The 24,483-nt window shown below is 46.3% G+C and overlaps 2 protein-coding genes and 1 pseudogene across 5 annotated transcripts; all 3 read right to left on the bottom strand.

Annotated features, from left to right (window-relative positions):
- Positions 1-307: 307 nt before the first annotated feature.
- LOC143440891 (pyruvate dehydrogenase E1 component subunit alpha, somatic form, mitochondrial pseudogene) lies at positions 308-1,628 on the bottom strand (annotated as a pseudogene).
- LOC143440883 (paired immunoglobulin-like receptor B) lies at positions 1,291-13,123 on the bottom strand. 4 transcript variants are annotated; one of them, XM_076927787.1, is made up of 15 exons: positions 13,023-13,123; positions 12,825-12,860; positions 12,355-12,639; positions 11,898-12,203; positions 10,586-10,870; positions 10,153-10,461; positions 9,633-9,929; positions 9,089-9,391; positions 8,748-8,798; positions 4,403-4,528; positions 4,028-4,103; positions 3,912-3,949; positions 3,638-3,690; positions 2,781-2,936; positions 1,291-2,702 (listed from the first exon to the last, which is right to left on the bottom strand). In XM_076927787.1, the coding sequence occupies exons 1-15, from the start codon at positions 13,054-13,056 to the stop codon at positions 2,523-2,525; spliced, it is 2,535 nt and encodes an 844-aa protein (XP_076783902.1). In that variant the 5' UTR covers positions 13,057-13,123; the 3' UTR covers positions 1,291-2,522. The 4 variants fall into 4 exon arrangements, with proteins under 4 accessions (XP_076783902.1, XP_076783903.1, XP_076783900.1 ...); XM_076927788.1 differs by having other exon boundaries at positions 4,412-4,528; XM_076927785.1 differs by having other exon boundaries at positions 1,291-2,936.
- A 3,136-nt stretch (positions 13,124-16,259) lies between these two features.
- LOC143440887 (paired immunoglobulin-like receptor B) lies at positions 16,260-24,102 on the bottom strand. The gene is made up of 13 exons (XM_076927799.1): positions 24,024-24,102; positions 23,825-23,860; positions 22,918-23,223; positions 21,928-22,212; positions 21,492-21,800; positions 20,974-21,270; positions 20,104-20,148; positions 19,062-19,187; positions 18,693-18,768; positions 18,571-18,608; positions 18,287-18,339; positions 17,405-17,558; positions 16,260-17,328 (listed from the first exon to the last, which is right to left on the bottom strand). The coding sequence occupies exons 1-12, from the start codon at positions 24,055-24,057 to the stop codon at positions 17,439-17,441; spliced, it is 1,725 nt and encodes a 574-aa protein (XP_076783914.1). The 5' UTR covers positions 24,058-24,102; the 3' UTR covers positions 16,260-17,328; positions 17,405-17,438.
- Between the last annotated feature and the right edge of the window lie 381 nt (positions 24,103-24,483).

Genomic DNA, 24,483 nt, shown 5'->3' with positions numbered 1-24,483 from the left:
GTGATTGAACTTATTTTAAAACACATGATTATATATAGCCTTTGATCAGACATGATGGTCAGTGCCAGACGGAATCCAGCCTCTACACCTCCCGCTGGCGGCGGCTGCACTTCTACCTGTGCTGTGCATTATTGATCCCAGCTTGTCTCCATGAGGTCATTCATAGCTATGATCACACTACCAAATGGCAGAATTAGTCCTGTTAGTAACTGACCTAGGATATGATGAAGTGAGGGAAGGTTTATAAACTCTTCATTACCCATCTCAAATTTTATACAAACACACTCTTATTCACATGAATACACCGAATACAACAATGTACAATCTGCGTGCAATTTTACTCTCCCTTAATTTACATGTTTTCAAGACCTTTGTTGTCTGGGTATTTCCTGTCAAAGTTGAGAACACGAAGAGTTCCTTACAACAGATGAGGAACACCCATCCATCTAACAGTCTCCCATTAACTGACTGACTTAAACTTGATCCACTGGTTGGCACCACGCACTTCAAAGGCAGGCTCACTGCTGTAGATGTGATAGCCTAGCTCCTCCAGCGGTGGCTCTGGATCAGCCGTGGCAAACTGGGCAGCATCCTCCATTTCTTTCCTCACTTCCACATCCATCTCCTTTAATTCTTCCACACTTGCAAGATTGCTGTTCACCGTTCTACCCTTGAACAGCATCATAGGGTTGCTCTTACTTCTTACTTCCTGGATTTCTTCTCGAGTGCGGTAACTGACTCCAGGGTCACTCATACTATGTCCATCATAGAGGTAAGTCTGTAGCTCCGTCAGGATGGGCCCCTTACCAGACCTACAATAGGCAGCTGCAAACTTTGTTGCCTCTCGGACACACAGGATATCCATTCCATCTACCCTCAGTCCAGGAATAAAATCTCCTCTTTTGTAGTAATCAGTGCTGGCTGCTGCTCTCTCAACCGATGTCCCCATGCCATAGGGGTTATTCTCACAGATGAAAATACAAGGTAATTTCCACAATGCTGCCATATTGTAAGCTTCAAATATGTGACCCTGATTAGCAGCCCCATCGCCATATAATGTCAAACAGACCTCGTCTTTTCCATTGTACTTGCAGGTCAGAGCAATTTCTGCTCCCAGGGGCACCTGTGCTCCAACGATGCCATTGTCCCCATAGAAGTTCTTGGTGTATATGTGCATTGATCCGCCTTTCCCTTTAGCACAGCCTCCTCTTCGTCCTGTTAGCTCTGCAAGAATTGCTCGGACAGGCAGGCCCCAGTGAAGGTGAAGCGGTGATGAGATGGTCTGTGGGGTTTATGCCAGCCTCCAGGCCCACTCAGCAGGCTTCCTGACCATCACACAAGTGACAGAAACCACGAATAATTTTCTGCTTATACAGCTGATCTGCCTTTAGCTCCATCCGGCACACAGTCTGCATCATCCTGTAGTACTTAAGCCCATCTTCCCTAGTGAGCATTGTGACTGGAGGGCCCTTTTCTAGGCGATGAAGGTCACATTTCTTCTTCTCAAATGTAGCATCATTTGCAAAATTACGGGAAGCTACCAGCACTCTGCTTGCTGGCTTCTGCGCAGCGCCTGCCAACACGCGGGACACAGTGGCAAGCATCTTCCTCATGGAATGGAGCAGACTCACGAGGCAGCCGTGGCACCCAGGCACTCAAAAGGCGTTTGTTTATTTTTTAATTGTTTTACTTCCTCATTGGGTGTGGGAAGGACATAAAGGGCTTAGGTAGAAGTGAGAGAACTTTTTTTGGACTCCTTTCTCTCCTCCTGCTGCTCCTGCTGCTGAACTTAGGATATTAGTCCTGGTTGCAAGCGCCTTTACTGCTGAGCTGTCCTATGGACCTTATTTATTTATGTATATGAGACAAGATTTCTGTGTATGAACCTGTCTGTACTGGAGGTCACTCTGTAGACTAACTGGCCTTGAGCTCACAGAGATTTTCTCATATCTGTCTGTCTCTACTTTCTTAGTGCTTAGATTGAAGGCATGCACTACAATGCTTGGCTTATTTCTTATCTATTTTTACAGTGTCTAGTGTGTCCCAGGCTAGCCTCTTACTCCTAGGCTATGTAGCTAAAGATGGCCTTGACTTCTTTACTCTCCTTTCCGTTCCTTCAAAGTGCTAGCATTTAGGTGCACACGTCCACCCTGGCCTTTGGTGGCTAATGTTATTTGAAACATGTCTCACTCTGTAGCCCAGTCTATCATGAAATTTGCTAGATATCCCACCATCACCACAAAACGAAGGCAATTCTCCTGCCCCCGCCTCACATTTGTTGAAAGTATGGGGCTGTGCAATTGTGCCTGTAATTTTTCTCTTTTCTCGTTTGATGAGAAATATCATTAAATTTAGCTCTCAGTATAAAACCTTCCCTTGTATTTCATTTCACATTTTACTTTATTATTGAGTAATCTCTGGCTTTATTTCCAAACTGTGATGTTATTTAAAGTGCAGTCAGGTTTCCAAAAGTTCCCAGAGTCCCTTGGAGGTCTCTGTTAGTCATCCTGGGAGGCAGAGGGTCATTGCTCCTTGTCCTTGGGAACAGCCCCCGCACGAGCAGTCACCAGAGCAGCATATAAAGTTGGCTCCTCTGGGGCTTCCCCTGCCTGAGAGAGAGGAGGTGCAGCTGTCCCCTGTTTGAGTGTCCTGCTGCACAGCTGGGCATAGGTCACATCCTGGGGCTCCTCAGATTTGGCAACCTGGAGTTGGAGAGGGTGACAGGAAGATACATGCTTGGCTTGGGGAAAACTTGCAGGTCTGTGGAGGATAGGACCCACCTGACTGTCCACTTCTTGGCCCTCTTCTGCTTGTTCATATTCTGTGTCCAGCTGTTCCCTTGACATGACAGAAGGTGAAACAGCTCCTGCCCTCCTGAGCCTGGAGGGTTTCACCTGGGCATATGTCTCTCCCTGGGAATCTTCCTCAGGTGGTCTCTGTAGCAGAGAAGTAGTGAGGTATGTATGTTTTCCTGTTCCCCTGGGGACCTCCTCTGGGCAGTTTTCATAACATAATCAGAATGACCTGTTTTGAATACTGTCTCTCTGATGGAAACTTCCTGGGCTTCCTTTCTACAGTTCTGGCTTAACCTGACATTCTAACCCTTGCTGTCTTGGCTCTAGAGACACAATTCATCTTCCTGAAAACGTGTTTCTGGGGGTTGGAGAGATGGCTCCATGATTAAGAGCACTGGTTGCTCTTGCAAAGGACCTGGGTTTGGGTCTGAGAACCCCCAGAGAGGCTTAAAATCATCTGTAACTCTAGTTCCAGGGTATCTGACATGCTCTTCTGGCCTCTGTGAGCATCATGCAGGTATGTGATACAGAGATGTTTCTTTTGTTCTGTATTCCCTGCCAGGAGTCTCTTAGATATCTCTGTGGGCTTCTCCATTCAGGCTTTCCCCTCAGAGGACAACCAGACATATGCCAAAGAGTCAGAAAGGGGACAGGAGCTGAAAGACATGTGGTCCCAGGAAAACCAGGAGGGAGTGAGGCATAGCACACAGGGGACAGTTGCTGGCAGAAGGGAGGGAGTAGTCAGCTGTGGATATTACTGAGAGCTGATGGAGGGATAAGAAGACCCCTGGACTAAACTGAGCCCTAAGTTTTAGGACTGTATATGGGGACAGGGACCTTACCCGACTCTCCAGCTCCACACTATCCTCAGTTTGCGTGTCCTCCACTGAAGCATCTGTCACAGCAGAACAAACAGAATGTCTCCTGACCAGAGTCTAGGGATGTCTTAGACTCCTAATTTCCTGCCTTGCTCCCGGGTGGGGACAGAGAACCAGGGAAAGTGGTGACATCCCTGTGCAGTTCAGACCCACACAGTGAAGCCCCCAGGATGTCCCCAACACCCCTGCAATCCTGAAACTTCAGACATCTCCCCTCCCAGGACCCTCTTTCTCTTACAAAGGCTTTCTTCCTGGGTGGCAGCATCTGGGTTTGACCTGAAGGGACAAGGAGATGTCACTTAGCAGTGAGGTATGTCAGGCAGGCAGGGGTCAAGGTCTCTAACTGTGATTTACCTCTTCTGGGGTTTTCTGTCCCTGGTTATGGGCTCTGCGGCTCCTGCAGGAAGTTGTAATTCTTTCTCTTTTTGGGCTGCAAGGGAGAGGAGTCTCAGCTAGGAGGATGGGAAGCCCCTCCCTAGGCATGTGCAGGGAAGGAAGGAAAAACTACATCACAAGGGTGAGTGAGCAAATGTTCCAGAACATGTTAAAGTTCACAGAATGTCTGACATTGCACAGGTTCTGAGACAAATTGCCCTCTGGACTGAGATCTGCACATGTTTTTAATCTACCCCACCCCAATGTGAGGTTTCCCTATGGCTGGTGTCTTGAGCCCCCGCTGAGATGTTCACAGGGGAATCCACTACCTCCTGAGACCCAAGTTACACATACCCTCCTCACCATCCTTCCTGAATTTTCCCTGATGTCTTCTTCGGAGAAGGATGTGGATGAGGATGAAGAGGAACAGGAGGAAGGCCACAAACACTCCAATCAGAGCCTTCAGGTACCTTTGCAGTCCTGAAGCACAAGTGACATCATGTTTGGGGACCATTGCTGCTTACCTGAACACCTACTGTGTGAAAGGCACATGCTGGGTCTCTGCACACATCATCTCCCAACCTCACAATCATGTACCACGGAACTGTGTCTTTTCTTCTCCAGCCAGTTCACCTGCCTCAGGTCACCTGACTGGAAGTAGCAGCACCGGGAGTTGAACCCAGGGACTCTGACTTCTAGCCCTGCTTTCTGCACCAGAGCTGAGTGCAATGAGTTGGAGAGAAGGAGCTGAATGCTGAGCCATGGCTAGGTATAGCACCCTTACTCATGTTGCTATGCTGTGTGTCTGTACTCCTCCAGAATCAAGTTCTGGAGGCCTTCTTTGTCAGAAGAGGTCACAACCAAAGCAAGCACAGAAACAACAACAAAGAATACAAACAAAAAAGGCAACCAATCAAAACCCCAAAACAAAATAAAAAAATCAAATAAATTAAGACATGTGGACCAGGCTTCTATTTATACTAAGAGGAAGAGCAGCCTAGAAACAGAAGGAGTTGACTAAGTCAGATCTCTAGAAGCAGCTGTATCAAGACTCTAACTAGGAGGCTAATATCGAATATTTACAAAGAACTCAAGAAATTAGACGCCAAACAACAAAATAACCCCATTAAAAATGGGGTACAGAGCTAAACAAACAATTCTCAACTTAGGAAACTCGAATGGCCGAGAAGCACCTCAAGAAATGCTCAACATCCTTAGTCATCAGGGAAATGCAAATCAAAACAACACTGAGATACCACCTCACACCAGTCAGAATGGCTAAGATCAAAACTCAGGTGATAGTAGATGCTGGCGAGGATGTGAAGAAAGAGGAACACTCCTGCATTGTTGGTGGGGTTGCAAGCTGGTACAACCACTTTGGAAGTCAGTCTTGCGGTTCCTCAGAAAATTGGACATAGCACTACCTGAGGACCCAGCTATACCACTTCTGGGTATATACCCAGAAAATGCCCCAACAAATAACAAAGACATATGCTCCACTATGGTCATAGCAGCCCTATTTATAATAGCCAGAAGCTGGAAAGAACCCAGATGCCCTTCAACAGAGGAATGGATACAAAAAATGTGGTACATTTACACAATGGAATATTACTCAGCTATTAAAAATAATGAATTCGAGAAATTCTTAGGTAAATGGATGGAACTAGAAAATATCATCCTGAGTGAGGTAACCCAATCACAAAAGGACACACATGGTATTTACTCACTGATAAGCGGAGATTAGCCCAAAAAATTTGAAACAACAAAGATTCAACTACCAGACGACATGAAGCTCATGAAGAAGAAAGAACAAGTGAGGATGCCTAGGTCTTTCTTAGGAGGAATAACTAAATAACCAAGGGAGCAAATATGGAGACAAAGTGTGGGTCAGAATCTGAAGGGGGGGTTGTAGGGAGACCATTGTGTCTGGGTATTCATTCCATAGGCAGTCACCAAAAATAGACGCTGATAGGGATGTCAGGATGGGAAAGCTGACAGCAGCTGGATAAGGCTGTCTCCTTAGAGGTCTCTCAGAGTCGGACATACCCAGAGACAGATACCCACAGCTATCCATTAATCTGATCAAAGTTCCCAATGGAGGAGTTAGAGAGTAAATTGAAGGAACCGTGAACCGTAAGGGCTGGTGGCCCCGTGAGGAAAGCAACAATACCAACCAGCCAGAGCTCCCCAGGGTCTAAACCACCAGCCTAGGAGCACATATGGAGAGACACATGACTCCAGCTGTATATGTAGGGGAGGATGGCCCTGTTGGGCATAGGTGGGAGACAAGATAATTAGTACCCTGAAGGCTGAGCACTGAGGGGGGGATCTGAGGGTGGGGAGCGAGGCTGGGGGTAGGTGGGTAAACACTTTCATAGAGGCAGGAGGAGGGGGGATGGGATAAGGGGTTCCTGGGTGGTGGGGGAAATATGGTAAGGGGATAAAATTTGAAATGTAAATATTATATCCAATAAAAGAGGGGAAAAATAGAAAAGCGGTTAGAACCAACATTCTTAATAAAATGTCAGTCCTCTTCTAAAAAAAAAAAACTATCTTGATAATAAAATTTGTTTTGAGAATTGTATATTGCAGAATGATCAGCCTTGGTGTATCTACTCAACAAGCAAGCTGGGCAGACCTGCTCAAACCTCTGAGGTCCGTGAATTCCTTCTGGAGGCAGCGAAGACACAGCATCAGAGGATTGTCAATTTGCTCTCCCCCCCCCACTCCTCTTCTAATATCTCAATGCCCATAATCAGCTTGAAGAAGCTAATGATGAGTCAGCGCCCCTATTCCCTGGGCATGGGGACTAAGGTGGTAAATGTTGGGCTGTCTCTCTAGGGAAAAGTAGTGGTTTTGTCGGAATAGAGAGGATTAGCTAGGGTTTATTGCATAGCCATAACCTATTAGTAGAAATCTGTATAATTAATATCAAGATGAAGATAGAAATTCTTAAATGGCACCAATTTACTTGGTTTACAAATTTTAAGGTTTTCATTGGCATGAGCTTCTTAGTGATATAAGAGTGAGATGAATATTGTTACTCTCATAGGCATTGTACCAGTATAACACACTTAGGAATACAAAGCTTAGACCCAGTCCTTCTTTAACTTTTTTTAACTGATTTGAGATGGTCAGCCTGTGAGTTAAGGGACTATAGCAAATTCATGACTTGGAGTTTATTATAAGGGTGTTCTCTATGTTTTACTTAGAAATAGCTGAGTGGAGTTAACAGGCAACAGTCCAGATTACCTTACATGGATAGCTGGTTTTCAAAACATCAGAAATCCTTAGAATTGACATGACAAACATTTCAGTATTAATGTTCATTTTCATTAGAGACCTGTCTGCTCCTGACAGCTTCCTATGTTAAATTCTAAGAAATTGAGCATCCTTGGAGTTACTCCAGTTGTGGTGAGACAGCCACTAGGCAAGAATTGCCACTTTCCTTCTACAGACAAATTACTGTCCAGAAAAGGACACACTTGCAGAATAGTCGACTGATTATATCTGCCTAGACAGAGTAATCAGCCCTTAATAATCCTGCAGCACTAAGGTCTGTCAGATGATCCTGGGCCAGAAGGCAGAAGAACAGATAGATGCTCCAACGTTTTGAAGTAGAGCGAGTATCCAGGTGTTCAGAGGTCTCTATAAATTGGCTAAGTTTTAGAAGCTATGCTTTGTGCTTCCCACAATTATAGTCAACTCAGTCATTCTGGATTTCTGACGGGGTTGAAAACTTGTAGCTATTTACCTTGAGAGAAAAGATCTGAGTGTATGGTTGTCAGCTGACATTCATCCTAAAGCCAGGTTCAGAACTAAATGTTTTAGTTAGGAGAGATGACAGAGGTGCTGGTAGGTCAACAAAATGATGGACTGGGTATTAGGACTATCTTGTACCTCACTGGTACAAATAGGCATAATTATGCTCTAATTGTATTTTGAGAGAAAAGTTTCCTTTTAACAGGAAAGGTGATGTGTAGGAGGAGCTAAGGTAGGAGGAGTACTGAGAGGAAGAAAAGGAGTAAGAAGAGGAGAAGAAGAAGGAGAGGAGAAGCTAGGTGATGAAAGAGAGATAGAGGGGGGAGACAGGGAAGCAGATGTTCATGTATCTCCACCAGTCAAAGATAGTAGATATATCTAGGTTGGGTAGTGGGTTACACCTCTGATTGAACAATACCAAACTTATAAAGCCTATGATTAACATTTTTTTTAAAAATGTATAAATGCAAAAAGGAAAAGGGGGCATGGGATAGGGGTTTTCTAAGGGGGGGAATGGGGAAAGGGGATGGCATCTGAAGTGTAAATGAAAGATCTAATAAAAAAAAAAGACTCTAACTAGCTATTGTTTATCTGGGCCCATATTTTAACAGTGTTTAATACCTTTCTGAGGCCTGACTTCATGCAGGTGACAGGGGCCATGCAGAACTTTAGGGGCAGGATGGGGAACTGAGTGTCTGTGTTCCCTGCTTTCACAATCCCACTCCATCCCCAATGCAGAGCATAAATATTTCTCTCTGAATGCCCCCTCTGTAGCCCAACCTCTATGCCCCAACTTCTGTGGTCTCTGTTCGATCTTTGTTTGCTTCCTACATTTACAAGCTGAAGTGAGAGAGAAATGAGAACTTTGGTGGGACAAGAGCTGCCAGGCAGCCCAGGGTTGGAGCCTACTCCCTGCACAGAGGTGCCTGTTACTTACCATCTGTTGTCATGGACGTTGTGGGCAGCGAGGTAGAGGTTCTGATGGGTTCTAGGAAACAGAAGAAGAGGATGAGGTGCAAACCCAGGATCCTCACTCTGTTCACTGTCCTTGATCTGCCCTGTAACCTTCCTGAGATCCTCGTATTCTCTACTCCAAACCTGGATTGCAATCGAGGACTGAGTGGACATTACTCAAGGGACCACTGCTGACACCCATTCCTCTGCCAGGGAAAGTGTCTTCTGACAAAACCTGCCTTTTCTCTCCTCAATCTCACCCAAGTCAAGAGCTCTGCCACAGTGTGGGATGTGACTCATGCTGAGATGTCAGGATCACCTCACCTGAGACTGTGAGCTTCACAGGGACACTGGCATGTGACAACAGGTAGAGAGATGAGTCTTGAGAACCATAGCACCTGTAGGTGCCTGAGAGATGGGAGGTCACAGCATTGATGGAGAATTCTGCCTGGAACTGCCCATCTTGGGACTTTGATTTTAGTCTCAGGGGTGGCTGGGCTGATCCCTCCTTGGACAGAATGAAAGTGTCCACACTGTACATTGACCAACACAGCAGTGTCACGTTCTCTCCTGAGTGTACTGTGGAGTTAGGCTTCACTGAGAGGGAAGGAGTGACACGGAACTGTCCTGAAGAGAAGAAGGATGATGAGAGGCTGGCTTTCTTGTTCCGAGCTCAAATCACACATGACTCCATCCTGAAAACTTGGGTCTCTCTCTTTTTTGTTTGGCTGAGTTCATCTGCTCATCTGTTCCTGCCTCTGTTCCTCCCCAAGATTCCTGTCTCTCATCCCAGCCCTCAGCTCCTCAGCTCCCCCATGAGATCCTGAGCAGAGGCTAGGTACCTGACTGAATCTCTGTAGATCCTCACCTGTGATCAGGATGTTCAGGGCATCACTGGATACTGACCACTCAGAGCTGAGGTTGTGTGCACCATAGCATCTGTATTGGCCTCCAGTGGAGGGGTTCACATGGCCCAGTGTGAAGTTGGCCATGGAGAGGCCAGTGTCAGTTTTCTGACTACGGTGCTGTATGATGTTAGATTCCCCCACCTTGTAGAGAGCAAATCTGTCATAGTTGATGTCAGAGCAACACTGCAGGGTGAGGCTCATTCCAGGGTCCAGGATATGGCCTTGGTGAGTAAGCAGAGAGGGCTTCTTGGACAATCCTAGAGGGACGGTGACAGTGACTGAGGACTTGGCTGTTACCAAACACCTTTGACCTCCCGTCCTTCCCAGCCCATGTCACAGCTTCTCCCCAAGCAGGGCTGTGATTGAGAACACAGGCTCCCCATTTAGTTCTTCTCTACCTGCAACTCTGCATAGGGGCAGGCCATGGCCAAGGGCTTAGGGTCTCAGAAGATGACAGGTGAATAACAAGAATGGACTTACCTGAGATAAGTATTTGTTGGAGCTCACTGGGTACTGACCACAGCTGTGGGGTATGCTCATAGGAACCGTAACATCTAAACGTCCCTGTGTGGTTTGGGGTCAAGGGACCCATAAAAAACAGGGCTTTGTACAGTCCACTAGAATGTATATACTGTGTGTCCAGTGAGCTGGTGAATTTCTGATCTTCCTTGGTGAGAATGAATTTATTATAGTAACTCTGTGAGGCACACTGGAGTGTCATGTTCCCTCCTACTGTCACCACAGGGCTGGGGAGTACTGACAGCATGGGTTTATAGTGGTCATAGATTCCTAGGAGAGAAGGAGGCAGTCTGTCACATGTTCTCACACTGTCACAATGTTCTCATGGAACACTGTGGGAGGGGAATACTCCTGAGAGCAGAGCCTGGGCTTAGGAATCCGACTGTCCCCTCACCTGTCACCACCAGCTCCAGGGTGTCACTGGGCTCTGACCAACCAGCTGAGCTGTAACAGTAACAGCGATATTGCCCTGCATGCTCTTCTGTCACAGAGGGGATGAAGAACTTGCCCTTGTTCCCAGGCTCCTGTAGAATCTGTTTTCTCCAGGTTTCTTGGCTTCCCTCCTTATTCAGAAAACATATTTCTGCATCCAGGTTCCCCTGACACCAGATGGTCATGGCTCTTCTGGAGGGGATCACAGAGCTTGTTTCAGCCTTGATGGTTGGTTTTTGGAGGTTCCCTACATAGAATTAGGAGAGAAGCACATCTGTGTGTTTGAAAGTGCCACAGAGAACATCCTACAGTGGATGTTGCTTTCTTCTTTTTAATTTATTCTTCTCTCATACAATACACAGGAAGACAACCTCCCATCCTCCCCTTCTTCCTAATATCACACAATCCTCCCCACTCTCCTTCATCCCCAGATTCACTGTTCCTCCATTTCCTTTCAGAAAATAGAAGAGTTTTCAGTGACATTTACTGAACATGGCACAACAAGATGCAAGAACATTAGGCACATACCCTCATATTAAGACTGGACAAGGCAAACCACTAGGACCAAAAAGATCCCATGTGTAGACAAAAGTGTCAGAGACATCTCCAGTCCCACTGAACCTGAAGCAAGCCAGGTGATTGTGGCAAACACATTTAATCTGCGCACTCAGGAGATAAAGCCAGGTGGATCTCTGAGTTGGAGGCCAGTCTGGTCTACAGAGTGAGGTCCAGGACAGTAAACCAGGAGTACATAGTGAAATACAACCCCCTGCAGCCAAACAACAACAACAACAACAACAACAACAACAACAACAACAACAACAACAACAACATGACCACCACAAAACTATGCGAAACAGCCACAGCATGTATGCAGAGATTCTAGGACAGACCCATGCAGACTCTGTGAGGCCTGATGATTTGGGCTTAGCTGGTTCTGTGCTCTCCTGGCTGAGTTCTTCAGGTGCCCTCAACCTCTCTAGCTACTACCATCCTTCCTCTCTCTGATTTTCCAGCTTCCCTGAACTCTAGTGGATGGTACTAAAGCAGGTCCAGATTTACAGAAGGCCTCATGAAGAACCATCTCCCTACTGGGAACTCTGGGCTTTGCTGTCACCCTCAGCCTTTCATTCTGTGTCTTGGGTCCAACTGTTTCCTGTGCTGTGTGTCAAAGTTCTAAAGAGCCCTGGATCCTCACATACACACATATCAAGTGCTCTCTGAGTGACTGTATCATTTCAATATCATTCTGTGGAAATAGTGGGGTTCCTCACCTGAGACCAGGAGCTCCAGGGGTTCACTAGGCTCTGACCACACCTGTGGTTTGTTCTTGTCATAGCTGTAGCATCTGTATATCCATCTCTGGTTGGGGGTCACAGGGCCCACGGGGAACAGGGCCTGGAACTTCCTAGTAGAGTAGTTATACTGTGAGTTTTGTCTCCAGGAGAGCTTCTGTGGTCCTTCTATCATCAGAATGAACCTGTTATAATACTGCCAGGACTCACACTGGAGGGTTACATACTCTCCCAGGGTCACCACAGGACTGGTTTGGGCTGAAAGGCTGGGTTTCCCGTAGGCTCCTAGGAGAGAAGGGGTAATGAGGTAAATGTCTTCAGCCCTCATTATCCTCCTTGTCTCTGAGGTGAAATTGTGGGTGGGCGGGCATTGCTGTTAACAGACATAAGTCTGGACAGTCAAAGCTGAGGCCTGGGACCCTGTGTGTTCTCTCACCTGTCACCACAAGCTCCAGGGGTTCACTGTAGTCTGATGATTTAGCCTGGGTGCTGTAGGAACATCGATATTGCCCTGCATTTTGCTGGTCTACGTATGACAATGAGAATTTAGTCTTGTTTTCTGGCTTCTGTTGTTTCTTTGTGACACATTCATGTAGATATCCATTTTTACAGAGAATGTACTCTTTGGCTCTGATGGTCCCCTCACACAAGAAGGTCACTTTATTCCCCATTGAGACCACAAAGTCTGGGTGTGCTCTGAGGATAGGCTTAGGGAGGGACCCTGCAAGTAACAGAGCAGCTAAGATTCAGGACACTCACCTTTAGATTGCAGTCCTTAACCCCATGACCCTCCTGCCACCCTCACCCCCAGGAATAACACATGTAGTGTTTTCCACCATCACTCCCCAGGCATGGCTCTTGGATAAGAAGAGAATAGCATTTCAGGAGAGCTGCAGACACACTCACCTGTCAGTACTGGGATCCACAGGCCCAGAGTCAGTCCTGAAAGAGAGTTCTTTGTAAGAGATTTGTCCCTAAGGCTGAGCAAGTCCTCCCCTCTGCAGAACTGCCTGAGACCCCGGGGTCTCCTGATGGGTGAGTGCTGAGCTACAGGTCCTGATCATTTCTACACCTCAGTGTCCCCTCCCCCTCTTCACATCTCACCAAGACAGAGCAGGGCTGTGAAGGTGAAGGTCATGGCATCTCCTCTCAGAGGCTGCAACTGTGCTTGAGGGCAGAGCTCCAGAGCCCTTCTGAAGGGATTGGAAACAGGGTGTGGCCCTGGAGGCAGGGCTGTCCTTATGACATGGTCACATTTCAGCAGCCCCACAGGAAGTGGAAATTCTCTCCTCAGACTCTGTACTCTGACTTCCTCAATGCTGTGACTAGGCCAGGCAGTAGACCCTCTGCAATCAGGTCTTACACAGATGACATTTCCTCAGCTCACCATGTCTGCCTCACCTGTGCTCATCACTGTCAGAGCCATGCTGTAGCAGACACGTGTGAACATTTCACACAACAGTACAAATTTAAGTGTGGTTTTGCTTTGTTCCTTTCCTCATTTTTACATGAAATATTTCCTTTTTTCAACATTTTTGATGTTTCTGAGAAGGGTCCTGCTGTGTATATCTGCTTGGAGTGAGATTTACAGCCTTTTCTTCACAGTCTCAAGTGATGCATTACCATTGGGCACTATAATTTCTGTTTGTCTTTTTTTTTCACATTTGTATTTTCCTGTACAATTTTAGGGATTCATATTTCTATTTATTTCTGTAGTGTTGATTTTTTTGTGTCTGTATATTTGTTTGTATATGTACATGCATGTGTATCAAGGCACATGTGTAGAGGTCAGAATATAATTCCAATAATAAATTTTCCTTTTACCATGTTGATCCTGTTAATCAGAGTCAGGTTAAGTTGGCAGCAGGCCCTTCCATACTGAACCATGTCACTGTCCCTACACTTATTATCATCGTTTTCCTGAGTCCTTCTGCTGAGTCAACAAATTATGTGGTCATGAGGATGCTGGTGCAAACTGCTCTCCAGGTTTATTTGAGTTGTTTGGGATAACGGTTGTTGGTGTCTGAATATGGCATGATTCCTGCTGAAGTTCAGCACACAGTGGTGCAGGCATGGGCAGCCTTTGTGAGCGCCACTGTATCATTGTGTTGCAGTTGTAAAGTTGAGAAGCTGGCAATGGGGTTGCTGGAGGATGACAGCACACGGGCCAGCACCAAGTGCTGTGTGGACATTTCTGGATGCTGTAGTCAGCCAGGGTTGTGTCTCCCTCCATCTGCTGGTGGGAAATCTCAGCAGCTGCTAGAGTTTTAATGACAGGACTTCTTGGTCCTGGATCTCAGTTTTTGACATCCTCAGTGGTGTCACTGAATTCAACCTCAAAAATGATAGACTTGCCCTTCAGTGCCTTGCCAAATGTTGACATGTTCGTGTCTGCTTGGCAGCACAGTTCAAGAGAAAGAATTCAGTAAAATTATATTTTTTCTGTTTATTTTTTTGTGTTAGGGATTGATGGATTAGCCACCAGTGTTTTAAGCACATACTCTACCAGTGACCTACACGGCAGTTTTACTCTGTAGTTTTCAATGTTTGGTGTTTTAGTTTTTCTCTGTTATCTTTTTTCCTATGCTGATGGGTTTAGTTATCTTTGTGGTTGTATTGAGACAGTCGCTGGTATGTAGTCCTGGTTGTCCTGGACCTGGTTATGTAGACCAGGCTAAACTGGGCCTCATAGAGATCTCCTCCCTATGCTTCCCAAGTGCAGGGATTAGAGATGTGGGCCACACGATGAGTCTTGTGTTTACAATTTAAAGTTTCTAAAATTTTATTCCTGTATATATTATGTTAATTGAGTCTTCATCCCTTCATCTTCCCTTTCCCTTACCCTGTCTATCTGCTTACCCTCCTTACTAACCTGGATTTCTTTTTGGTTCTTCCTCTGAGCTTCTGGTTTTTAAAAATGTGCTGCTCAATCCCATGAGAGTTCTCATTTTCCCTTTCATTTAATAAATTTGTGTATTCTTTTTTTTTCTTTTTCTTTTTCCTGTGGCCGAGGTGCTTCTTGATGCTCTTAACCGTTGGGCCATCTCTCTATTTCTGAGTAAATCTTCATGACATTATCATTTGCCAATTATCTGATTTTTTGTCCTCAGGTTGTCATATTTTTCTTCTGGTGTAACAGGTGCATTACCCCAAATCTCATGGACATTTAAGTTTATGTCTGGTATCAGTCTTTACTAGATTACCATCGCTGTTTCTTCCTCATTTTTAGAAATCAGTTGTTTAAAATGTTAAGTCCTGGGTTTTTTTTTTTTAATCAAAGAAAATGTTTAATGAGCTTACAATTTCAGAGTGTTGGAGGAAAGACATGGAGGCAGGAACAGATGAGGGTTCATAGAAAGCAGAGAACATACTGGGAAGGGCTCAAGTCTTTGAAACATCAAAGTCCATGTCTAGAGACATACCTCCTGCAAAAAGACCACACCATGAGTTCCACCAACTGGGGACCAAGTATTCACACTCATGAGCCAATGGAAACAATTCTCATTCAAATCACTGCATTTTATTCACTGTCTCATAGGCTTGTAGCCATATCATAATGCAGATGCATTTAGTGCAAACTCAAAGGTCTTCATAGTCTTTCACAGTCTCAACACTGTTTTATAACTGTACAAACATGTCTGTCTCTGCATCTACCATCTATGTGTGTTTCTTGTACTTGTTCTTTGGCTTCTCCTCCTCCTCTTCCTCCTCTTTGTCTTCCTCCTCCTCCTGTCCTTCCTCCTCCTCTTCCTGCTCCTCCTTTATTTTATATTTTATTTACATTTAAGATGCCATCCCCTTTCCACATTTCCCCTCCCTAGAACACCCCTGTCCCATGCCCTCCCTTTCCTTTTTGCTTTTATACAATTTTTAAAAAAATATTAGTCAATGGATTTATAAGTTTGGTGATGCTCAATCAGAAGTGTAACCCAATACCCAACCTAGATATAAAAACTATCTTTGACTGGTGGAGACATGTGAACATCTGCCTGGGTACAGGTGGAGTTGCAGACCAGAAGGGCAATTGGATCCTGTTACTACTTTTTAAAGAAATGTAACAAGGGTGTGGATATGGCTCTGTGGTTAAGAGCATACAACTTTCTTGCTGAGGACTGGAGTTTAGTTCTCAGCACCCCAGGTTACAGCTCAACCATCTATTCTCAGTTCCTATGTCCTCTCTGTCCTCTGTGCACACCTGTAAACACATGACATGTACTCACACAGGCACACAATCACACTCATAAATAAAACACAAAAGGCCATTAAGAAATAAAGTGAAAATATTGTTGTACAGGCCAGTAGCTGAGGCAGAGGGACAGCAAGTTTAAAGGCAGCCCTGCTTTGACTAGAAGTTTATACCACCATACCAAGTTTTCCGTTGTAGTTGTTTGTTTATTTTTTAATTGTTCTACTTCCTCATTGGGTGTGGGAAGGACATAAAGGACTTAGGTAGAAGGGAGAGAACGTTTGTTGGACTCCTTTCTCTCCTCCTGCTGCTCCTGCTGCTGAACTTAGGATATTAGTCCTGGTCGCAAGCGCCTTTACTGCTGAGCCGTCCTATTGCCCTTATTTATTTATGTATTTGAGACAAGATTTCTGTGTATGAACCTGTCTGTATTGGAGGTCACTCTGTAGACTAACTGGCCTTGAACTCACAGAGATTTTCTCATATCTGTCTGTCTCTACTTTCTTAGTGCTTAGATTGAAGGCATGCACTACAAAGCTTGGCTTGTTTATTATCTATTTTTACAGTGTCTAGTGTGTCCCAGGCTAGCCTCTTACTCCTAGGCTATGTAGCTAAAGATGGCCTTGACTTCTTTACTCTCCTTTCCATTCCTTCAAAGTGCTAGAATTTCAGGTGCACACCTCCACCTTGGCCTTTGGTTGCTAATGTTATTTGAAACATGTCTCACTCTGTAGCCCAGTCTATCATGAAATTCACTAGATATCCCACTATCACCACAAAACAAAGGCAATTCTCCTATCCCAGCCTTTCATTTGTTGGAATTATGGGGCTGTGCAATTGTGCCTGTAAATTTTTTTTCTCATTTGATGAGAAATATCATTAAATTTAGCTCTCAATGTAAAACCTTCCCTTCTATTTCATTTCTCATTTCATGTGATTATTGAGGAAATCGCCGGCTTTATTTTTAAAATGTGATGTTACTTAAAGTGCAGTCAGGTTTCCCAAAGTTCCCAAAGTCTTTTGGTGGTGTCTGTTACGTATTCTGGCAGGCAGAGGGTCATTGCTTTGTCCTTTGAACGAGCAGCTGCCAGAGCAGTGTATACAATTGGCTCTTCTGGGGCTTCCTCTGCCTGAGAGAGAGGAGGTGCAGCTGTCCCCCTGTCTGAGTGTCCTGCTGCACAGCTGGGCATAGGTCACATCCTGGGGCTCCTTGGATTCAGCAACCTGGAATGGGAGAGGTTGACAGGAAGATACATGCTTGGCTTGGGGAACCTGCAGGTCTGTGGAGGATAGGACCCACCTGACTGTCCACTTCTCAGCCCTCTTCTACTTGATCATATTGTGTGTTCAGCTGTTCCTTTGACACGACAGAAAGTGAGACAACTCCTGCCCTCCTGAGCCTGAAGTGTTTCATGTGGGCATGTCTCTCCCTGGGGATCTTCCTCCGGTGGTCTCTGTAGTAGGAATGTAGTAAGGTACAGATAGCATCTCCAAGTTCCCCTGGGAATCTCCTGTGATCAGTTTTCATAGCATGGCTGGAATGACCTGTTTCCATCATCGCCTCTCTACTGGGATCATCCTGGGCTTCCTTCTTATAGTTCTGGCTTAAGCCAACATTCTAAGCCTAGCTGTGTTGTCTTCAGCACAGTTCATATTCCTGAAAATGGTTTCTGGGAGTTGGAGAGATGTCTCCTCAGTTAAGATCACTGGCTGCTCTTGCAGAGGACCTAGCTTCGGCTATCTGAACCCTCATGACAGCCTACAATCAAATATAACCCTATTTTAGGATACCTCCCATGCTCTTTTGGCCTCTAGGAGTGTCAATATGCATGTGATGCAGAGACGTACATGCAGGCAAATCGCCAGTATACAAACTAAAAAACAAAATCTCATGTAGCTGCCCAAGTTCCTTTCGTTCTGCTGTGTCAACTGATGGCAGTTGCTGATCCTTAGATGTCACTGTGGGTTTCTCCACCTAGGCTTCCCCTCAGAAAAGATCAAGGCAGGTGCCAAGACAGCAGGAAGGAGTGAGTCCATAGCACAGAGGAGGCAGTTGCTGGCAGAAAGGAGAGAGAGCCTAGCTGTGGATATTGCTGATGGCTGAAGGAGACAGAAGAAAGAAGGCCCCTGGACTAAACTGAGCCCTAAGTTTTAGCACTGTGGATGGAGACAAAGACCTTACCCAAATGTTCCGCTCTACACCATCCCCAGTTTGCATGTCCTCCACTGAATCATCTGTCATAGCAGAACAAACAGTATGTCTATTGACCAGAGTTTAGGGATGTCTCAGACTCCTAGTTTCCTGCCTTTCTACAGATTCGAATAGAGAACCAGGGAAAATGGTGACATCCCTGTTTCTACCAAGTGCAATTCAGACCCACACAGTGAAACCCCCAGGATGTCTCCACCACCCCTGCAATTCTGAAACTTCAGACATCTCCCCTCCAAAGAACCTCTATTTCTCACAAAGACTTTCTTCATGGGTGGCAGCAGTGGTGATGAACCTGGAGGGAAAAGGGGATGTCAGTTCGCAGGGAGGAGTGAGGTGTGTCAGGGAGGTGGGTGTCTTTAAAGTGTCTGTCATTTACCTCTTCTGGTGGCCTCTGTCTCTGGTTATGGGATCTTCAACTCCTGGTCGAAGTTTCAGTTTTTTCTCTTTCTGGGCTGCAGGGAAGAGGAGTCTCAGCTAGATGGGAAGCCCATCCCTAGGCATGTACAGGGAAGGAAGGAACTTTACAACAAAAGGGTGAGTGAACAAATGTCCCAGAACATAGTAATATTCACAGAACATCTGACATTGCACAGGTTCTGAGAAAATTGCCTTCTGATCTGAGATATGAGTGTGTTCATACGCTACCTTTCCTCAGTTTAAAGTTTCCCTATGGCTGGTATATAAGGCCCCTGCTTGGATGTTCACAGGGGAACCTATCTCCTCCTGAGACTTGTTTTACACATACCCTTTTCACTAGGCTTCCTGAATTTTTTCTGATATCTTCGTTGGAGAAGGATCCAGATGAGGATGAAGAGGAACAGGAAGAAGGCTGCAGACACTCCTATCAGAGCCTTCAGGTACCATTGCAGACCTGAGGAACAAATGACATCATGAGTGGAGACCATTGCTGCTTACCTGAGCACCTACTGGGTGAAAGGTACATGCTGGGTCTCTGCACACATCATCTTCCATTCTCAAAATTGTGTACCATGGAATTGTTGCTTTTTGTATCTAGCTAGTTGATCTGCCTCAGGTCACCTGACTGAAAGTGTCAGAACTGGGAGTTGAACCCAGTGAATGTGACTTCCATCCTGCTCTCTGTATCAGAGTCGAGTCCCATGTGTTAGAGGGAGGAGCCTGAATGTCCTGCCACAGCCTCATGTCCCACCCTTGCATATGTCACCATATTGATGGTCTGTCCCACTGCAGAATCAGGTTCTGGAGCCCTTCTCAGTCAGGGGAGTTCATAGCCAAGGCCAGCACCAAAACAAAAAGAAACAAATCAAAACGAACACACACAAATAAAAAAACATAATACATATTGGCCAGGCTTCTCCCATATATATTCAGGAACAGCAGCCTAGAAAGAGAAGGACTTAACCAAGTCACGATATCCAAAAGCAGGTGCATCAAGCCTACAATAGCTATTGCTCATCTCCACCCACATTTTAACTGAGTGTTTACTATCCTTCTGAGGCCTGACTCCATGAATGTGATAGGTTTATTTTCAAAGACTTGGGGACAGAATGGGGAGTTGAGTGTCTGTGTTCCCTGCGTTCTACTTCCCACACCTGCTCCCCCATGCTCAGAGTAAATATTTCTCTCTGAATGCCCCCTCTGTAGCCCAACCTCTATGCCCCAGCCTCTGTGGTCTCTGTAGGATCTTTGTTTGCATCCTACATTCACAAGCTGAAGTGAGAGAGAAATGAGAACTTTGGTGGGACAAGAGCTGCCAGGCAGCCCCGGGGTTGGAGCCTATTCCCTGCACAGAGGGGCCTGATACTCACTATCTGTTTTTATGGACGTTGTGGGCGTCGAGGTTCTGATGGGTCCTAGGAAACAGAAGAAGAAGAGGATGAGGTGCAAAACCAGGATCCTCACTCTGTTTACTTTCCTCGATCTGCCCTGTAACCTCTCCTAGATCTTGATACACACTACTCCAGACCTAGATGGCCATAGAGGATGGAATGGACATTACTCAGGTGACCTCCTCCTGGCATCCACTCCTTTATTATGGAAAGTATCTTGTGACAAAACCTTCCTTCTTTCTCCTTAATCCCACCTAAGTCCAGAGCTCTGCCACAGTGTGGGTTCTGAGTCATGCTGAGATGTCAGGATCACCTCATCTAAGACTGTGAGCTCCACAGGGGCACTGGCATGTGACAACAGGTAGTGAGATGAGTCTTGAGAACCATAGCAGCTGTAGGTGCCAGAGAGATGGGAGGTCACAGCATTCATGGAGAATTCTGCCTGGAACTGCCAATCTTGGAACTTTGATTTTAGTCGCAGGGGTGGCTGGGCTGATTCCCTCCTTGGACAGAATGAAAGTGTCCACACTGTACATTGACCAACACAGCAGGGTCACATTCTCTCCTGAGTGTACTGTGGAGTTAGGCTTCACTGAGAGAGAAGGAGTGTCAGCAAGCTTTCCAAAATGGAAGAGGGATGATGAGAGGCTGGCTTCCTTGTTCTGAGCTCAAACCTCACAAGATTCCACCCTGAGAACCTGGGTCTCTCTCCTTTGTCTGGCTGAGTTCATCTGCTCATTGGTTCCTCCCCGAGATTCCCATCTCTCACCCCAGCCCTCAGCTCCTCAGCTCCCCCATGAGATCCTGAGCAGAGGCTAGGTACCTGATTGAATTTCTGTAGATCCTCACCTGTGATCAGGATGTCCAGGGCATCACTGGATGCTGACCACTCAGAGCTGAGGTTGTGTGCACCATAGCATCTGTATTGGCCTCCAGTGGAGGGGCTCACATGGCCCAGTGTGAAGTTGGCCATGGAGAGGCCAGTGTCGGTCCTCTGACTAGGGTGCTGCATGATGTTAGATTCCCCGACCTTGTACAGAGCAAATCTGTCATAGTTGATGTCAGAGCAACACTGCAGGGTGAGGCTCATTCCAGGGTCCAGGATATGGCCTTGGTGAGTAAGCAGAGAGGGCTTCTTGGACAGTCCTAGAGGGACGGTGACAGTGACTGAGGATTTGTCTCTTACCAAACACCTTTGACCTCCCATCCTGTCCAGCCCATGTCACAGCTTCTCCCCAAGCTGGGCTGTGATTGAGAACACAGGCTTTCCATTTAGTTCTTCTCTACCTGCAACTCTGCAGAGGGGCAGGCCATGGCCAAGGGCTTAGGGTCTCAGAAAAATTGGAAGAATGATGGTGCTGACTCACCTGAGATGTGAATTTCCAGGGACTCACTGGGTACTGACCACAATTGTGCTGTATTCTTGTAGTAACCATAACATCTGAACGTCCCTGTGAGGTTTGGTGTCATGGGTCCCATAACAAACAGGGCTTGGTACTGTCCACTAGAAGAAATATGCTGTGTGTCCAGTGAGCTGGTGAACTTCTGATCTTCCTTGGTAAGAATAAATTTATCATAGTGCCTATGTGAGGCACACTGGAGTGTCATGTTCCCTCCTACTGTCACCACAGGGCTCGGCAGTACTGACAGCTTGAATTCATAGTACTTATAGATTCCTAGGAGAGAAGGAGAAAGTTTGTGACATGTTCTAGCAGTGTCACAATGTTCTATTAGCCTACTCTGTGGGAGGGGGAGTACTCCTGAGAGCAGAGACTGGGAGTGGGAATCTGACTGTTCCCTCACCTGTCACCACCAACTCCAAGGTGTCACTGCGCTTTGACCAACCATTTGAGCTGTAACAATAACAGCGATATTGCCCTGCATGCTCTTCTCTCACAGAAGGGATGAAGAACTTGCCCTTGTTCCCAGGCTCCTGTGGTGTCTGTGTGTTCCAGGTTGTTTGGCTTCTCTCATTATGCAGAAAATACACTTCTGCATCTATGGTCCCCTGACACCAGATGGTCACGGAACTAGTGAAGGGGATCACAGAGCCTGGTTCAGCCTTGATGATGGGTTTGGGGAGGCTCCCTGCAAGGAATTAGGAGAGAAGCAAGTGGGTGTGTTTGAAAGTGGTACAGAGAAAGTCACACTTGGAGGTGGATGGCATTTAAAGTGATCCAGATTAGGACAAAGACCTGTGAAGACTCATCTTATTCCTGGACATCCTGAGTTACTGTACTATTTCTGCATTGACATCTTTATCTGTGGTTGATTGGTCTCCTGTGCTCTATCAATGGGCTAAAGAGCCCTGGCTTCTCACATCCCATGCACATCAAGTGTTAGCATTCCTTCTAGGCTCTGCTCTAGGCAATAGGCAGGTAGGCCTGGCTTCCTATAAAAGAGGTGTTTGGTCCCTCCTCACTCTCCTATTCTCTTTGCCTTTTTTCCTCTCTGACTGCTTTTTCCCTCTGTTCCTTTCCACTCCTCTTCGTTGTCCACCTGTTCCTGGCTGGCCTCTTCCCCTTCCCCTCTCCCTGTCTGTTTTTATTCAACTCCCATTCCCATGTCCATAAACCAACTCTATTCTATACAATATCTGTCATATGTTTGGTACCTCATGGGGAAGGGATGGGTCCCTCAGAGTCACACTCTTCACTCAGAGTCCCTCACACTTCACCATACCTGGCTCTACAAAGCATATCCTGGCTCTCTCTTTTGAGTAAAACACAACATCAAGGCCACCCTGAGCACTGCTTCTCCTCACCATTAAGTGGAAAGGCAGTGGTTCCTCACCTGAGACCAGGAGTTCCAGGGGGTCACTAGGTTCTGACGACACTTGTGGGTTGTGACTATCAAAGCTGAAGCATCTGAATGTCCACCTCTGGTCAGAGGTCACTGCATGCACAGAGAAGAAGGCCTCAAAATTTCCAGTATTATAGTTATACTGTGAGCTCTGTATCCAGTTGAGCTCCTGTGGTCCTTCCTTAGTCAGAATGAACTTGTCATCATTCTGCCCTGACACACACTGGAGGGTAACCTTCTGTCCTGAGGTCACCACAGGGCTGTGCTTGGCTGACAGGCTGGGCTTACTGTGTGCTCCTAGGAGAGAAGGCAGAATCACTTAAACATGTCAGGCTTTGTTATCCCCCAGGGCTGTGAGGTAGAGGTGCAGCACTGAGAGCAGCCTGACTTATTCACACTGAAGCCTGAGGATGGGGCATTGTTTTTCTTCTCACCTGTCACCACCAGCTCCAGAGCCTCACTGTCCTCTGACAATTTACCATAGGTCTGGTGATAACAGTGGTAATGTCCTCCACGGTGCTGGTCAATTTCTGAGATGGAGAATTTAGCCTTGCTTTCAGGCTTTGGTGGAATTTTTGTGGACCATGGATATTGGTTTGCTTCTTTATAGAGACACTGACTTCTTGTTTCTCAGGTCCCCTCACATAATAAGGTCACATTACTCTGTGTGGAGACCACAGAGTCTGGCTGTACTCAGAGAATAGGCGTAGGAAGGGACCAGGCAATAAAAAGAACAAGCAGGACTCAGACCATCCATCCTCTGACTGCAGTCCTTAACCCCATGACACTCAGGTTATCCTCAGGGCTAACACACATGTGGTGTTTTCCATCATCCCTGCCCAGGCATGGCTCCCAGATATGAAGAGAAGAGCAGGTCAGGGCAGCTGCAGACACTCACCTGCCAGCATTGAGATCCTGAGGCCCAGAGTGAGTCCTGGAAGAGAGTTTTCTGTGAGAGGTTTGTCCCTGCAACTTGATCAGCTCCTTCCCTCTGCATAAACAACCAGGCCTCTGGGGTCTCCTGATGGGTGAGTGCTGAGCTACAGGTCCTGATCATTTCTAGACCTCAGTGTCCCCTCCCCCTCTTCACATCTCACCAAGACAGAGCAGGGCTGTGAAGGGGAAGGTCATGGCATCTCCACTCAGAGGCTGCAACTGTGCTTGAGGGCAGAGCTCCAGAGCCCTTCTGAAGGGATTGGAAACAGGGTGTGGCCCTGGAGGCAGGACTGTCCTTATGTCATGGTCACATTTCAGCAGCCCCAGAGGAAGGGGAACTGCCCTCCTCAGGCAACATGCTGTGACTTTCTCAATGTTGTGACTAGGCCAGGCAGTAGACCTTATGCAGACTTGTCTCACACAAATGACATTTCCTTAGCTGACCAGTGTCTGCCTCACCTGTGACCATCACTGTCACAGCCCTGGTGTAGCAGACATGTGTGAACATCTTATTCAACAGTACAGATTTAAGTGTGGTTTTGCTTTGTCCATTTTCACATTTTTATGTGAAACATTTTCTCCTTTGAACATTTTTGATATTTCTGAGAATTGTTCTGATGT

Source organism: Arvicanthis niloticus, chromosome 30 (genome assembly GCF_011762505.2).
Source record: "Arvicanthis niloticus isolate mArvNil1 chromosome 30, mArvNil1.pat.X, whole genome shotgun sequence".
Taxonomy (NCBI): domain Eukaryota; kingdom Metazoa; phylum Chordata; class Mammalia; order Rodentia; family Muridae; genus Arvicanthis; species Arvicanthis niloticus.
Note: the sequence above shows the minus strand (reverse complement) of the source record. Positions and strands in the feature narration are given on the sequence as shown.

Excerpts from the sequence above, each read along its gene's own strand:
- LOC143440883 (XM_076927785.1), bottom strand. The coding sequence starts at position 13,056 with ATGACCTTCACCTTCACAGCCCTGCTCTGTCTTG. Across the intron at positions 12,204-12,354 it reads CCTGGAGCTTGTGGTGACAG|GAGCCTACGGGAAACCCAGC; the intron begins GTGAGAGAACAC and ends CTTCTCTCCTAG. Across the intron at positions 4,529-8,747 it reads AACGTCCATGACAACAGATG|GACTGCAAAGGTACCTGAAG; the intron begins GTAAGTAACAGG and ends CTTGTGCTTCAG.
- LOC143440887 (XM_076927799.1), bottom strand. The coding sequence starts at position 24,057 with ATGACCTTCCCCTTCACAGCCCTGCTCTGTCTTG. Across the intron at positions 20,149-20,973 it reads CCTGGACATCCTGATCACAG|GACCCATCAGAACCTCGACG; the intron begins GTGAGGATCTAC and ends TCTGTTTCCTAG. Across the intron at positions 17,559-18,286 it reads GTGTAGAGCGGAACATTTGG|AGACCACCGGAGGAAGATCC; the intron begins GTAAGGTCTTTG and ends TTCCTACTACAG.